Genomic DNA, 13,197 nt, shown 5'->3' on the forward strand with positions numbered 1-13,197 from the left:
AATGGAGTTGGGGGGGGGGGGGAATAATTCGTGACTCTACTACTAGGGTTGTGAATCACTTTGGTGTGTTTTTAGGGGAGTATACAAATTTTGAAGTAGAGATCAGTGGCATTGACAGACTTGGAAAGGGCAAGAGAGTTTCGTCTAAAGAGTATTTAGTTGGGGTCTCATGCATGCTTTTGAAGGTTAGGTGGGCAGGAAAGGATGGAAGAGTGATCTAAAGCAAGGAACTCATTTCTTGCGTTTCTAGGAGAGAGGGAGAGAGGGAGAGAGATGAGAGCTGCCTTTCTGGAAAACTTACATAATGCAATCACTTACTATCTCATACTCTCAAGTGATGCGGTAGTTACAAATATATAACATATATTTTGTAACCGCTTTATAGTGAGTTTCCAATATTGCCTTGGGCATATAATTAAATTAATAATTATAAAATCCCAACAATAACAATGAAGGGAGAGGATTAAATCAAATGGTGTGAAATAAAATGACAGAGGTTATATTGTAAATATGACTTTTTCGTTTTACATTTAAGGATTTAATAGTTTACAAACTTACAAAACAAAACCCCTAAATCTACCTCACTCTAATCCCCTCTTTCGCAAGCCCTAACCAAGAACAGACGGTTCTCCATACCTGAAGCTTATCAGATTTAGACAGCAGAGAAGCAAATTTCAATTTGGGAAAGTTCTTTTGGATCTTGGAGCAGAGCTTATCTAGAGCAGTTAAGTTTTCCGACAAGAGGCACTGGGCTTCAGTTACAAAATCTTCAATCACTTTGAGTATAGATCGCAATCTAAGGTGGTTTAATTGGAGATCTAGTGGTATTTCTAAGATTTTCATTGGTTTCTTTGGCAATGAAATCTAGAGAGAGAGAGAGAAAAAAGAAATCAAGAAATTAATTTTTGACTAAGTGATGAATGAAGTGATGATGGGCATAAGCTAACATCTAGATTTCCAATGTCTAACCTCTAACTAGGTATGTGAGAATTTGTCGGTTTTTTTGTTAGGGTTTTGAAATAGCGGATTAGAATTGGTTAGATTCAAGGGTTTTGTTTTGTAAATTTATAAACTATTAAATCCTCGAATGCAAAATAAAAAAGTTGTATTTACAATATAACCCCTGCATTTGTTTTTACACTGTTCAATTACTTTTTCTACATGTGGCAAAATCTCGACGGTTGCCTGCAAGCTCCATCTGCTATAACAAATAAAAATCCATCATACGGAGTGTGGCCTCCTCAGTAGGCAACAATTCATCCACTTATGCACTTTCCGCATTATTTAAAATTTTAAAAATTGATTTATGTGAATCCACTTCGTCCACAAACTCTTCTTCGTGGAACCCAAATGAATAACACGGCTTTGTGCATCAAAAGATTTGGAAATACTTGGAGTTTCCACCAAATTCTAAGGAATGGAATACTTTTCTAAAGAAAAATAATAAAATTCTAAGGAATGTAAACATGATAATATGAAATCACAACGGGTCTACATATGATTTGCTCTTTATTTTTTATTTGAACGAAGTTTCATGCACACAAAAATCCAATAGATCTTTTTTCTTTCTTTCTTTCTTTCTTTTTTTTTTTTTTTTTTTTTTTTTTTTTTTTTTTTTTGGAATGAGGTTCATCCGGGCCAGCTTGCTCGCACCACGACTACATCCTCAAGGCGCTTTTTTATATAATTAGTATAGACGGGGCTTCGCTCCTAGCCTCGAGGGGATTCGAACTCTGACCTCCAATAGATCTTTATAACTTTCAAAGTTAAGAGATGTAACCAATACAACAAATAGTGTGCTCATACAATACCACAGAAACCTCACGCTGATAACTAGCTGATAACTAGCTTGTATCAAAGATGTACCACCACTGGTCCACCACCCAAAAAAAGAAGAGGAAGAGATGAAAATCTAAGATTAATGTTTGAAAGTAACATTGAAGACAGGAAAGGCGGAAAATATGGCACTCCAGATAGAAAGAAGAAGTAATATAACTGCTGTCACCACTGGAATGATCGTCCATGGGCTGTTGCAAAAATCCCGCTGTAAGCTTGCTTTCCCTTCATTCCAAAAGAACTTGTAATACTGACGAACATCATCGGAAAGCTCACCATAAATGAATTTATCAGTGAAGATTTCACAGCAGAGATTGTTAAAGAGAGAAGCGACCTTCTCATCGTCACCCAAGTGATTCGAAATAATATCACAATTAAGGAGAACAGCAACATCAGCAGCAGAGTTGATAAGGTAATCCATCAAGATAGCATATGATGTTATACAGTGCCTGCCTTTAAAACGATGTTGCTCGTAAGCTATAAGATTACGGAAAAAGGGATCTCTGAAGTCACACATATTGGAGGGATTTCAATTACTCCATTTTTGTTGAACTGCAAATCCATCAGGCTACCATCTTCAAGGCCTCTCTTGAACTGAACACCAGAATGCCAGAGCTCCGTCACGCATGGTGAATTTTTAAATTTCTTGTACCTTTTCTCTTTGTTGCAGAAATAACTAGTGATTCCGACAATTAGAAAGGATGCAAGCTTTCGAGGTAATACACCACTCAGGACACAGGGAGAAGAAATTGAAGATGTTAATGAAGGAAGGAATGCTTCAGTAGGTGTGACCCAAACAACTAAAGGTTTGGAAATTTTCTTAAACTATGTTATGGAATCACAGCCGATCGGTTAGATTAATATGAGAGTTGTGGAATCTCACTAGAAAATCCTGGAAATTAGTTAGGGGTGATTTTGCATTATTTGGAAAAAGAGTTCATAATTTTCAGTTCAAGTGTGAGGGAGACATGATGGAGGTTTCGCATCGTGGAGGGTGGAAGGTCGAAAATCAGTCTATCCACTTTCAGAGATGGCATCCGGATTTCAACATTCATGCCGCTCAACTAGTAGCTAACTTGATGCGTTTGTGTTTTCCAGATTTGCCTTTGGAATATTGGCATGAAAAGATTCTACTTTCAATTGCAAAGACTGTGAGGCCCTGTGTGACTTGCTCGGAGAATACCCTATGGGTAATGTTGGCTATTATGCAAGAATTTTTATAGAGTTAGAAGAAAGTGATATGAGGGGCCCAACTCTAGAGTCCGTCAAATCCAATGATTCCAGAGATTCAATTGATGTTGTCAGATCGACTGTTGAAGTTGATTCTCTAACTCAAGCTCCATTGGATGATAAAGTGTCTCAAGATTTAAGGGTTGACCCAACGGTTCGTTTGGGTGTTGCGGTGAGGCCGAGGCGTTTATGGGATTAACCAATGGGGGAAAAGAAGACTTGGTGAGAGAGGTGAAAAGAATCAGCCCTGTTTAGAGTTTGCTAGTCTAGATGAAGAAAGGCAGGTATCAAACATCCAAAGTTGTACTATATCATTACCTTGGCAAATTAAAATTGTTTTTAGGGAAATTGTGAAAATTGATAGACTCTTGGTGGAGAGAGAAAAAAGTGAGATGAACAATCAGACTTAAATTATTTGCTCTTCTAGTAGGGAAGGTAGTTCTATTTAAAAATCCTTTCATGAAAATATTCTTTGGAATATCAGGGGTGTGGCTTGGATCTATGCTTTGCAAATTTATTTCTTCCTAGTGATCTTTTCTTTTAGCTATTCTTAATGCAAATGACCTTTTAGCCAAAAAAAAAAAAGAGAAATTATTGGCATCAAATGGCATTGAAAGGTGTATGAGAAACTTTTAATTACTTGGTAAGGTAAAATAGAGGAGAGATAAAGCTCACAATAAAATGGGCATAGGCCCAAAAGGGAGGTGCACCAAGTATTAGGTTAAGGGAGGTACATTAGGATTGCCTATGATGCACAGTGTGGAGAATGAAGCATATTGGTTAATCAATTCCCCTACACATCTGTTATTAGATCGTAAGTAATCCAATGGTATATGTTATATATTGGTCAAGTATAGTGCAAATGCGTGAAAAATATCGAAATGTGATCGGTGCCATAAGGAGTAGGGGTCTTCTCTTTATATTTATTTAAGCTAATAATCAACTTTATTTTTTTATTTTTTATTTTTTGGTATAAAGGAGCTTTATTAAACCGGGATATAGGGATATTAATATGCCTCAGCAAGAGTCGAAGCCACGACATCTTCACTAAGAGGTGTTGGTTTCACCACTAGAACAGTTCTACGTTGGCAATAATCAAGTTTTTACGTATGTAAAAAAATCATCAGTTGTTTTGTCCATTGTTAAAAGATAAAGACCATTTTATACACGACAATGTGAGTATTAATCTATCCCTAATTCATGAATCTCCAATCAAGAGGTTAACAGGCCAAATAAAAATTCTTTTTACTTCATACTAAAATGAAAAAAAAAAAAAAAAATTTAAATTGTAGCAACTAGTCGATCCAAGACTTTGGTGTCGTAAAGACATCCAATTTCTTTGACAAATTTAAAAAAGAGAAAACCTCCAACAATCACTTTTATTTCATTGACCAGCTTGACCTCAATAGTAGTTGATAGCATTCCAACACAACCTGAGTGGTGGATGTCGCTGCAGGCAGCCTCCGGAACCCTAGTTCAATTTCTCAAACGTAAGGTTTTCCAAGTCAGATATATCGTAGTCTGATAACTTGTTGGAATTTTGTAGAGTCGAATTTCTGTATCTCAATACGTACGTGTCTCGTTCCGACTTGATCCTGTGCTTATACTTACGCTTTAATTGTTCGAGTAAGTCTTGTACCGTCGAATCGAATGACATTGGAACTGATGCAGTAATTTCAGAATCCTTCTGCCCCAGGGCTCTCGTCGAGCTTTTTATGATCGGAAAAAAAAGGTTTCTTACTCTCGATCCGCGGAATTACTTCACATATTATCATGTTTGGCTCCCAGATGGCGCACGCACCTATACGATAATCGGGCATGATGTCTTCGGGCAGATAGAATCGCTGCTGATCTTTAATACGATATGGCTTCTGATCTCCATCCCCAATAGCATATCTTTTTTATTGAGATCGAAACCAAAACACAGATCGAATTAATTATAAAACCATGCATGCATAAAGAAATGGACGATTTCAGAATTGTTCATGCATGCTTATACGAAATGAATTACAGTAACTAACCCAGCAAATTAAATACGATGTAGTAAGTAAAATCCTTACTTGAAAAATGATAGGCGGTGCTTATAGTAACTGTGTAACTTATCATTTGGCGTTCTCAACATCTCCCCCAAAATCCATTTGTCTATCATTGACTCACTCATTGAATCTAATAACTTCTGGCAATTCATAGAATGGCTGTCGACCGCCTGTGCCTGTCGTCAGGCGGTCGACGATTTACAGGGAGAAACAGCAATTACCAAGAGGCTAGCTAAGAACATGAAAAATTAATAGAAAAGAACGATGAAAGCCAACCCAAGAGAGAAAGAGAGATAAATTACCATTGAGTGAATTACGAAGACGTCTGCCGAAGGTTTCTCTAAGATATATCCAAGCAGAAAAACATCCACAAGGAAGAAAGTAAGTAAGTTGCAGGTTCTATCTTATAAATAATTATAACTGCAGCTAATTGAGTGAATGCTATGGATTCCAATTCACAATTCACAATTCACTGGATCTATATCCAGATACGTGAAAATGGTAATATATAGTTTTAAAATAAACAAGAGTACTGACTGCTATTACCTTTGAATGCCAAAGCCCGTGAAGCTAGCTGCGCTGCCTTTGAGAAATTAAGATTAATGGTGGCGACTTGACATCTCAAACGTTCTATTTATAGTACACATTCACAAGGCCGGTAACTATTTGAATTTAGAATTCACAATCTTTTTTAATTGGATTTCCCTTTTGGTTGTCATTAGTGCTAGGTGAATAGGGCTGGTTGGATCAACGGTTTGATAAATAAACTGGTTTCATAATAGAAACTTATAATCTATTTGGATATTTCAAAATCAACGGTTATGATTTAATATTCATTGCCATGTAGTGCTCATTGGATAGCGGCGCAGGATGGCCATGATTTCTGCCGCTACAGAAGATTCAAGTCTTCCTAGCATATGGGTAAAAGAACTAGTACTTCAAGCCACAAAAAATAAATATTAATTAAATAAATAAAAAAGACACACACTAGTACTTTTCCATTCAAACTTTACAAGTCTATTTGGGTCTCTTTTTATATTGAAGCTAATCAACTCATTTCCCTATTAATGAATTAATTTTTTACAAATGACGACATTTTCCTCTACAAAGAGATTGGGACATTAAATAATGTCTTTGAAAGATAAATAAAATTTAATTATATCAATAAAATTAAAACTAATACTCTATCAAAAGTCACATAAAATAAGATAATATAACATTTCCAACCCATAATCGCCTCTCTGGCCGATTACATTAGGTGACTTTTAAAGAAGAGACAAAAAGTAAGCTCTGTCAATTAAGAAAGAACTGAATGTGGACTTATTTAAAATAACAATTTCCAACACATGGCCAATCTTTTCGTAGATAGCCTTGTCTACGATTGCATTCAAACTTCATGTCTCCTCGGGTCTTCTTTTATATTCAACCTAATCACTCATTTCTCAATAACAAAAGTAATTGTAGACAGTATTCAAGACTCGCCTGTTTAAAATATCCAATCTCTTTTCCTTCCTTATCTTAGTTTAGAAGTGATTTAAAAACAATTTTTTTGAGTTGCTTCATTTCAGCTCACTAGCTAAGACCTCGATAACAGTCGATAGCATTCCACAACCAAAGAATAAAAATAAAAATAGCTTTAGTATTTTTTTTCTATTAAAAGAATAGTTTCAGTATTCACAACCGTAAAACCAATGGCTGCTTGCATGATATGCACTTTTTGTCGTCTCTGACTACTTATTTAATTTCTTGTGTCCTTTCACCGGAAAAGAAGCTTACTGCTTATTAATTTTTTATTTTTTATTTATAGAAATCACTCATTAATTACATTATGTTTTTTAAGTCTCAAATAATAAATCTTGAGATACTCAGCTGTCAAAGTCAATCTTTCTAGACTGCTTTGCCCACGTTGAGTTCGAAGTTTATAATCTACTTAAGTCCTTTTTTAAGTCTCAAATAATAGATCTTGAGATACTCAACTGTCAAAGTCAATCTTTCTCATAAACAGCTTTGCCCACGTTGAGTTCGAAGTTCATAATCTACTTAAGTCCTTTTTCATATTAAAGCTAATCACCTCCTTTATCAATTATTGAAGAACCTTCTCTTTTTTTTCTTGGTGGGCTCTATTATTAAAGAACTTAAATATTATAGCATGTGTTCTAAACTCCCAATCGTATCATTTCATGGACCAACCTGACCTAGACATCAACTGGTAGAGACACCAAAAAAATAAAAGAGAGAAATAACCAAGTAGCTTCATAATTCACTTCAGTAAAGTCAATGTACATATTGCCCACTAATTATATTAGATGAACCAATAGGTACTCTGTATAAGTATAATGATTAAGGTTCTCAACCCTTACAGTCAATCTTTCCCGTAGACAGCCTTGTTTACTTTTGTTTTCGAACTTGAAAGGTGTTAAGGATTATAATGGTCTTTCACAGTCTGAGTGCAAAACAAGAAAATCGCAAGCAACCCTTGCTGAATCTAGGGTCCCTAGCCACCACTACTCCATGTGTGTATGGCTTCAAGAACTCCACTCAAACTTGACTACCTCCATGCTTACAAGATTTCATGATTCAGACTCAAGCTCAACTACTCAAGAAACTCCAGCAAATTACATCTTATTCACAAGTGGATTAGACTCAGAGTTCACTCAAATACACAAGAGACATAATTCATACCAAACACAAATAGATAACTTGAGTAATTCGAACTCTAGAGTTAGAGTCCAAGATATTACTGTTGAGCAGGACTCTTTTAACTATAAATATGTAGTATGTACTACAGTCAATCTTAAGGAAATAAATCACATTCTCGTGGACATAGGTTGCAAAGATCAATCAAATGAACCACGTAAAACTGAGTCTCTCTCTCTCTCTCTCTCTCTCTCCCCCACGTTTTCTCTCTCTTTCCGACACCCAAAAACGTGTCTCTCTGATCCTAACTCATGGCCTTTAACATGGGATCAGCGCTCCAGGTTTCCACCCATTCATTTCCCTCCCTCAATGGCTTCTTCTCAACAAAGCTTAATGAGACGAAAATTATTTGTTATTGAGATCTCAGATTGTTCCTTTTCTGAATACATACATAGTATTTGAGATTCTTGATGACTCTTCTCTTTGCCCACCCGCTGCCATTCCCGATAAAGATGATGTTGCGATCTTTCAACCAAATCTTGATTTATTAAAAGTGTAATCGTCAAGATCAACTATTGATGTGCTGGATCATTGCTTTCGTTACTGAACCAGTTGATGCGCAAGTTATTGGTTGATCCACCTCTAGAGAAGTTTGGTCCAAGCCTAAGTGGATCTATTCAACTTGTTCTTCCGCTCGCACAATGCAACTTCGCCTTCATATCCAAAATATTTGAAGAGGCAGCAATAGCATTCATAATTACCTTATTTGCATATGATACCGGAAAAATAACGAACCGGGTTCGCCCTTGGTTCGACCCTCGACCCCAGTCGGGAAGAAATGGACTGACTTGCATCCGAGCGGACCGGGTTTAAAGATAGCTTGCTGAGGAAGAAGCCTGACTCAGTCAACAAGCATGCCCAAATCCGTAATTATCGGAGTGGACGAATTGTCAAGGAGACAGTTAACGACACTTACAGGAGTAAAGCGATCGGGCTTACTTGGATAACTGCCACGCTATAATCGTGCTAACAAAGAAGTTAACCATTATCTCATCAACGAATGGATCTATCATCAAAAGATCTAATCGTTAGGATCGGCCGGCCGCCCGAAGAAGGCTCAAGTAAATCTAACGAAGGAGATTCAAACGTAAACACTATATAAGACATGACCTACATACAAGAGAGGTATCTAAATCGTATTCCATATATTCGTATTCATATTTTTGCTCTGTGCTCAAGCAGAGCCGTTTATGATCAGTTCATCAACTGACTTAGCCTTCGAAGGGTGGACTCCGACCCCAGCGGTCGGGCCACATCTGACACTTGTTTTTGCAGGTCATTCATCAGAGATCTAGGGGCTGAGCAGATTTTGGACACATCAGCATAAAAAATATTTCTGTTCAATTGGCCGCTGTGGTACGGCCTGTGAATGATAAAGAACTCTGTCTTCATGTCTTGAATGGTTTGGGAGTTGAATACTCTCCTTTTCTGATTGTCATTACCAACCGTAATTCTCCCCTCCTATGATGAATTATGAGGTATGTTATTAACCTAAGAATTAGATTAACATATAAACTAACAACTGTTGACTCTTCTTCTCCTGTGGAAAACATGATCACTAGCCAACCCACCCCTACTAGGCCTCTACGTCAACCTTAAAGAGGGCATTTTTCTCCAAGGGGCAGATTGGTCGTACCAAATACCGAAATTGTACCAAACCATTTTTGCAAATACCGAAAACTGTACTGTACCGTGTAGATTCGGCAGGGTACGATTCAGGTTTTTGGTATTCAAAGTTGGTATTGTACCGATTGACACCCTTACCGACTAGGTATGTGAGAATTCGTCGGTTTTTGGTTAGGGTTTGTGAAATAGGGAATTAGAATGGTTAGATGCAAGGGTTTTGTAATGTAAATTTGTAAACTATTAAATCCTCGAATGCAAAATAAAAAAGTTGTATTTACAATATACCCCTGCCATTCACTGTTCAGTTACTTTTTGCACACGTGACTTTGTACACGTGGCAAAATCTCGACGGTTGACTGCAAGCTTCATCTGCTACAGCAAATAAAAATCCATCCAAAATAGTGTGGCCTCCTTAGTAGGGAACAACTCACCCACATTTGCAATTTTCGCATTATTTAAAATTTTATAAATTGATTTATGTGAATCTCATTCATCCACAAACTCTTCTTTGTGGGACCCCAAATGAAAAAGATGACTTTTTGCATCAAAATATCTGGAAATACTTTGACTTTCCACCAAATTCTAAGGAATGAAATTCATTTATCTAAAGAAAATTAATGAAATTCTAAGGAATATAAACATAATAATATGAAATCACAATGATTTGCTCTCTATTTTTTATTTAAACCGAGTTTCATGCACACAAAAATCCAATAAATCTTTATAACTTTCAAAGTTGAGAAATGTTACAAATAAAATAAATAGTGTGCTCATACAATCGCACAGAAACCTCACGCTGATAGGTAGCTTGTAGAGATGAACATCAAGGATGTACCACCACCTCCGCCCAAAAAAAACGAAAAAGAAGAAAAGAAAAGAAAAGAAAAGAAAAGAAAAGAAAAGAAAAGAGATGAATATCCAAGATTAATGCTTGAAAGTAACGTTGAAGACAGGAAAGGTGGCAAATACGGCACTCCAGATAGAAAGAAGAAGTAATATAACTGCTGCCACCACTGGAATGATCGTCCATGGGCTGTTGCAGAAATCCCGCTGCAAGCTTGCTTTCCATTCATTCCAAAAGAACTTGTAATACCGACGAAGATCATCGGAAAGCTCACCATAAATGAATTTATCAGTGAAGATTTCACAGCAGAGATTGTTAAAGAGAGAAGCGACCTTCTCGTCGTCACCCAAGTGATTCGAAATAATATCACAATCACGGAGAACAGCAACATCAGCAGCAGAGTTGATAAGGTAATCCATCAAGAGAGCATATGAGGTTATACAGTGCCTGCCTTTAAAACGATGTTGCTCGTAAGCTATAATATTACGGAAAAAGGGATCTGTGAAGTCACTTACACATATTGGAGGGATTGCAAATACTCCATTTTTGTTGAACTGCAAATCCATCAAGCTAGCATCTTCAAGGCCCCTCTCGAACAGAACACCAGAATGCCGGAGCTCCGTCACGCATGGTAGAGATTCTGGTGTTGAAGTTGGCAGTCGTTTCTCGTGTGGTGGAAGTTGAGCCTCAAGGGTGAAGCTTAACAGATCCAGTAAATGTTTGTGTTCAACATTAGACCCATTTTTCTTTGAAGATGTGTACTTGCCCTTACCATCGGGTATCAATGCGTCAAAGAAGTAGAGGGCTAATTCGGCGAGCGAGAGTTTACTGGAGTCACCATTTTTACTCTTTTCGAACAAGGCTTGAAGAACTGACATGGGTATTTGGTTTTCAAGCAATGCCAAGTCACGAATAACCCTTGTTCGCTTCAAATTTGAATAGAATATGGGGTCGTCCACATCAACACCAACTACGTTTGCGTACTTGCGAAATAACTCAATGATGAACAAGCCATCAAGGAGCATCACTTCTAGGAAATCTTCTTCGTCAGGTAAGTTGATTGGATCAAAGTAATACTCACGGGGATCAGGTTTTACCGACTTCATGGCTTCCTTGTAGATTTCTCGACTGATTCCTGTTCGAACAAACAGTGCTTTCGCGTATCGTGATTTAAGGTCTTCCATGGCTTGCATTTGCAGGTTTTTCTTGTCCTTGTCACGGTGATAAGGGCCGATAGAGACAGTATCAGGCGTGTAGGCATCTGGTTTCTGGTTGCGAATTCTTTTGTCTACGATGTAAATACAAGTAGTTGGGGGCTTCAAGGATGAATTGCAGTTGGGAGCAGATGACCCATCAATATCTATACAACAACTCTGATCTGCCATCTTTATATCCAGCGCTGGATGCTCTGCTATCAGACGAGAGTAAAAGAGTCAGAAGCAAATACGAACACTAACGTGACTGAAAATTAAGATCATTTTTATCGAAAGGATTAAATTTCCTGTACTTTTTTTCTTTGTTGCAGGTATAACTAGTGATTCCGACAATTAGATAGGATGCAAGCTTTCTCAGGACCAGGGAGAAGAAATTGAAGATGTTAGTGAAGGAAGGAATGCTTCAGTAGTTGTGACCTAAATTAAGAACCAAACGTTTGGAAATTTTCTTAAATTATGTCATGGAATCACAACCGAACAATTAGATTTATATGCGAGTTTTGATGACATTTTTTTTTTTTTTTTTTTTTTTTTTAAATATTTTTGTCTCCAACGACTTCAGATCTGTCTTTAGTGCCTAGCATATTAGTATATTTATTTGATTCTTTTATTAGGTACTCGATAATTTGTATTATTAAAAGAAAATAATTTATAAAATAGATCAGCACTTGATCAGCACATGGCTACTCAATTGAACTTAGTCTTGTTTTTAATAGGCAAGTTAATTGCGTGTGAATGAGGTGCAAATTGAAAGATTGGAACCAAGTACTTCCCATGTATTATATTAATGAGGCGAGGCCCCCTCCCCATAGTGACGTATGAAGATGGCATCACAAAATGCTAAGTGTGTAACCTAGCAGTGTAGAGAAAAATCAAAAGTCCCTTTGTTTCCAAACTTTGAAATTCCGAAATGTCTAAAAGAAAATACGGCGACTAAGGTTAGGGATGAGAGGAGTCCCAATGTACAGGTGTAGCTTTCATTGGAAGTTGAGTCAAAAGCAAACTGTGAAATGGCTCAAATTCAAACCCCTAATACTAATCAATTAACTCAACATGTAGGACCCCGTAATTCCCATGAAAATATTGCAATAGTGGGGTTAAAAAAAGGTGTTAGAGAGTGAAAGCTAGGGAAGTAAGAGTCTTGAACATGGAGAATTGATTCTCATTTGAATTTAGAAAACTTAGCTTTCAAATTTGAATCTGGTGGACCAGATGATCTGCGGGACCCAACTTTAGAGTCCGCCCAGTCCAAAGATTCCAAACATTCAGTTGATGCAGTGAGATCAGTTGTCGAAGATGATTCTATCACTCAAGTTCCATTGGATGATAAAGTGTCTCAAGATTTAGGAGTTGACCCAACGGTTCGTTTGGGTGTTGTGGTGAGGCCGATGCAGGAAAAGAAGACATGGTATGAGAGGTGACAAGAACCAACCATGCTCAGAGTCTACTAGTTTTGATGAAGAAAGAGAGATCTCAAACATCCAAAGTTGTACTATATCATTACTTGGGAAAATTAAATTTGCTTTTGGGAAATTGTGAAAAATTGATTGACTCTTGGTGGAGAGAGAAAAAAGTGAGATGATCAATCGACTTATATTATTGGCTCTTTTGATAGGGAGGGTTGTTCTATTTAGAAATCCTCTCATGAAAATATTATTTTGGAGTATCAAGGGTGTGAGCTTGGATCTATGCTTTCCAAATGTATTTCTTCCAA

The 13,197-nt window shown here is 37.1% G+C and overlaps 1 protein-coding gene, 1 long non-coding RNA gene and 1 pseudogene across 3 annotated transcripts; all 3 read right to left on the reverse strand.

Moving 5' to 3' along the window:
• Window positions 1-1,918: 1,918 nt before the first annotated feature.
• On the reverse strand, window positions 1,919-4,108 carry LOC149016634 (uncharacterized; annotated as a pseudogene).
• A 245-nt stretch (window positions 4,109-4,353) lies between these two features.
• On the reverse strand, window positions 4,354-5,721 carry LOC149016635 (uncharacterized). Its single transcript, XR_016173379.1, has 4 exons — window positions 5,649-5,721; window positions 5,405-5,442; window positions 5,127-5,278; window positions 4,354-4,962 (listed from the first exon to the last, which is right to left on the reverse strand). It is a non-coding gene; the product is annotated as an uncharacterized LOC149016635 (long non-coding RNA).
• A 4,397-nt stretch (window positions 5,722-10,118) lies between these two features.
• LOC149016636 (UPF0481 protein At3g47200-like) lies at window positions 10,119-11,926 on the reverse strand. Of its 2 annotated transcripts, none has more exons than XM_089156468.1 (2): window positions 11,777-11,926; window positions 10,119-11,677 (listed from the first exon to the last, which is right to left on the reverse strand). In XM_089156468.1, exon 2 carries the CDS (start codon window positions 11,652-11,654, stop codon window positions 10,350-10,352), a length of 1,305 nt encoding a protein of 434 aa, XP_089012594.1. In that variant the 5' UTR covers window positions 11,655-11,677; window positions 11,777-11,926; the 3' UTR covers window positions 10,119-10,349. The 2 variants fall into 2 exon arrangements, with proteins under 2 accessions (XP_089012594.1, XP_089012595.1); XM_089156469.1 differs by having other exon boundaries at window positions 10,119-11,680.
• Between the last annotated feature and the right edge of the window lie 1,271 nt (window positions 11,927-13,197).

This window comes from Hakea prostrata, chromosome 5, assembly GCF_041222555.1.
Source record: "Hakea prostrata isolate BN-2017 chromosome 5, UWA_Hpros_2, whole genome shotgun sequence".
NCBI classification, from domain to species: Eukaryota; Viridiplantae; Streptophyta; class Magnoliopsida; order Proteales; family Proteaceae; genus Hakea; species Hakea prostrata.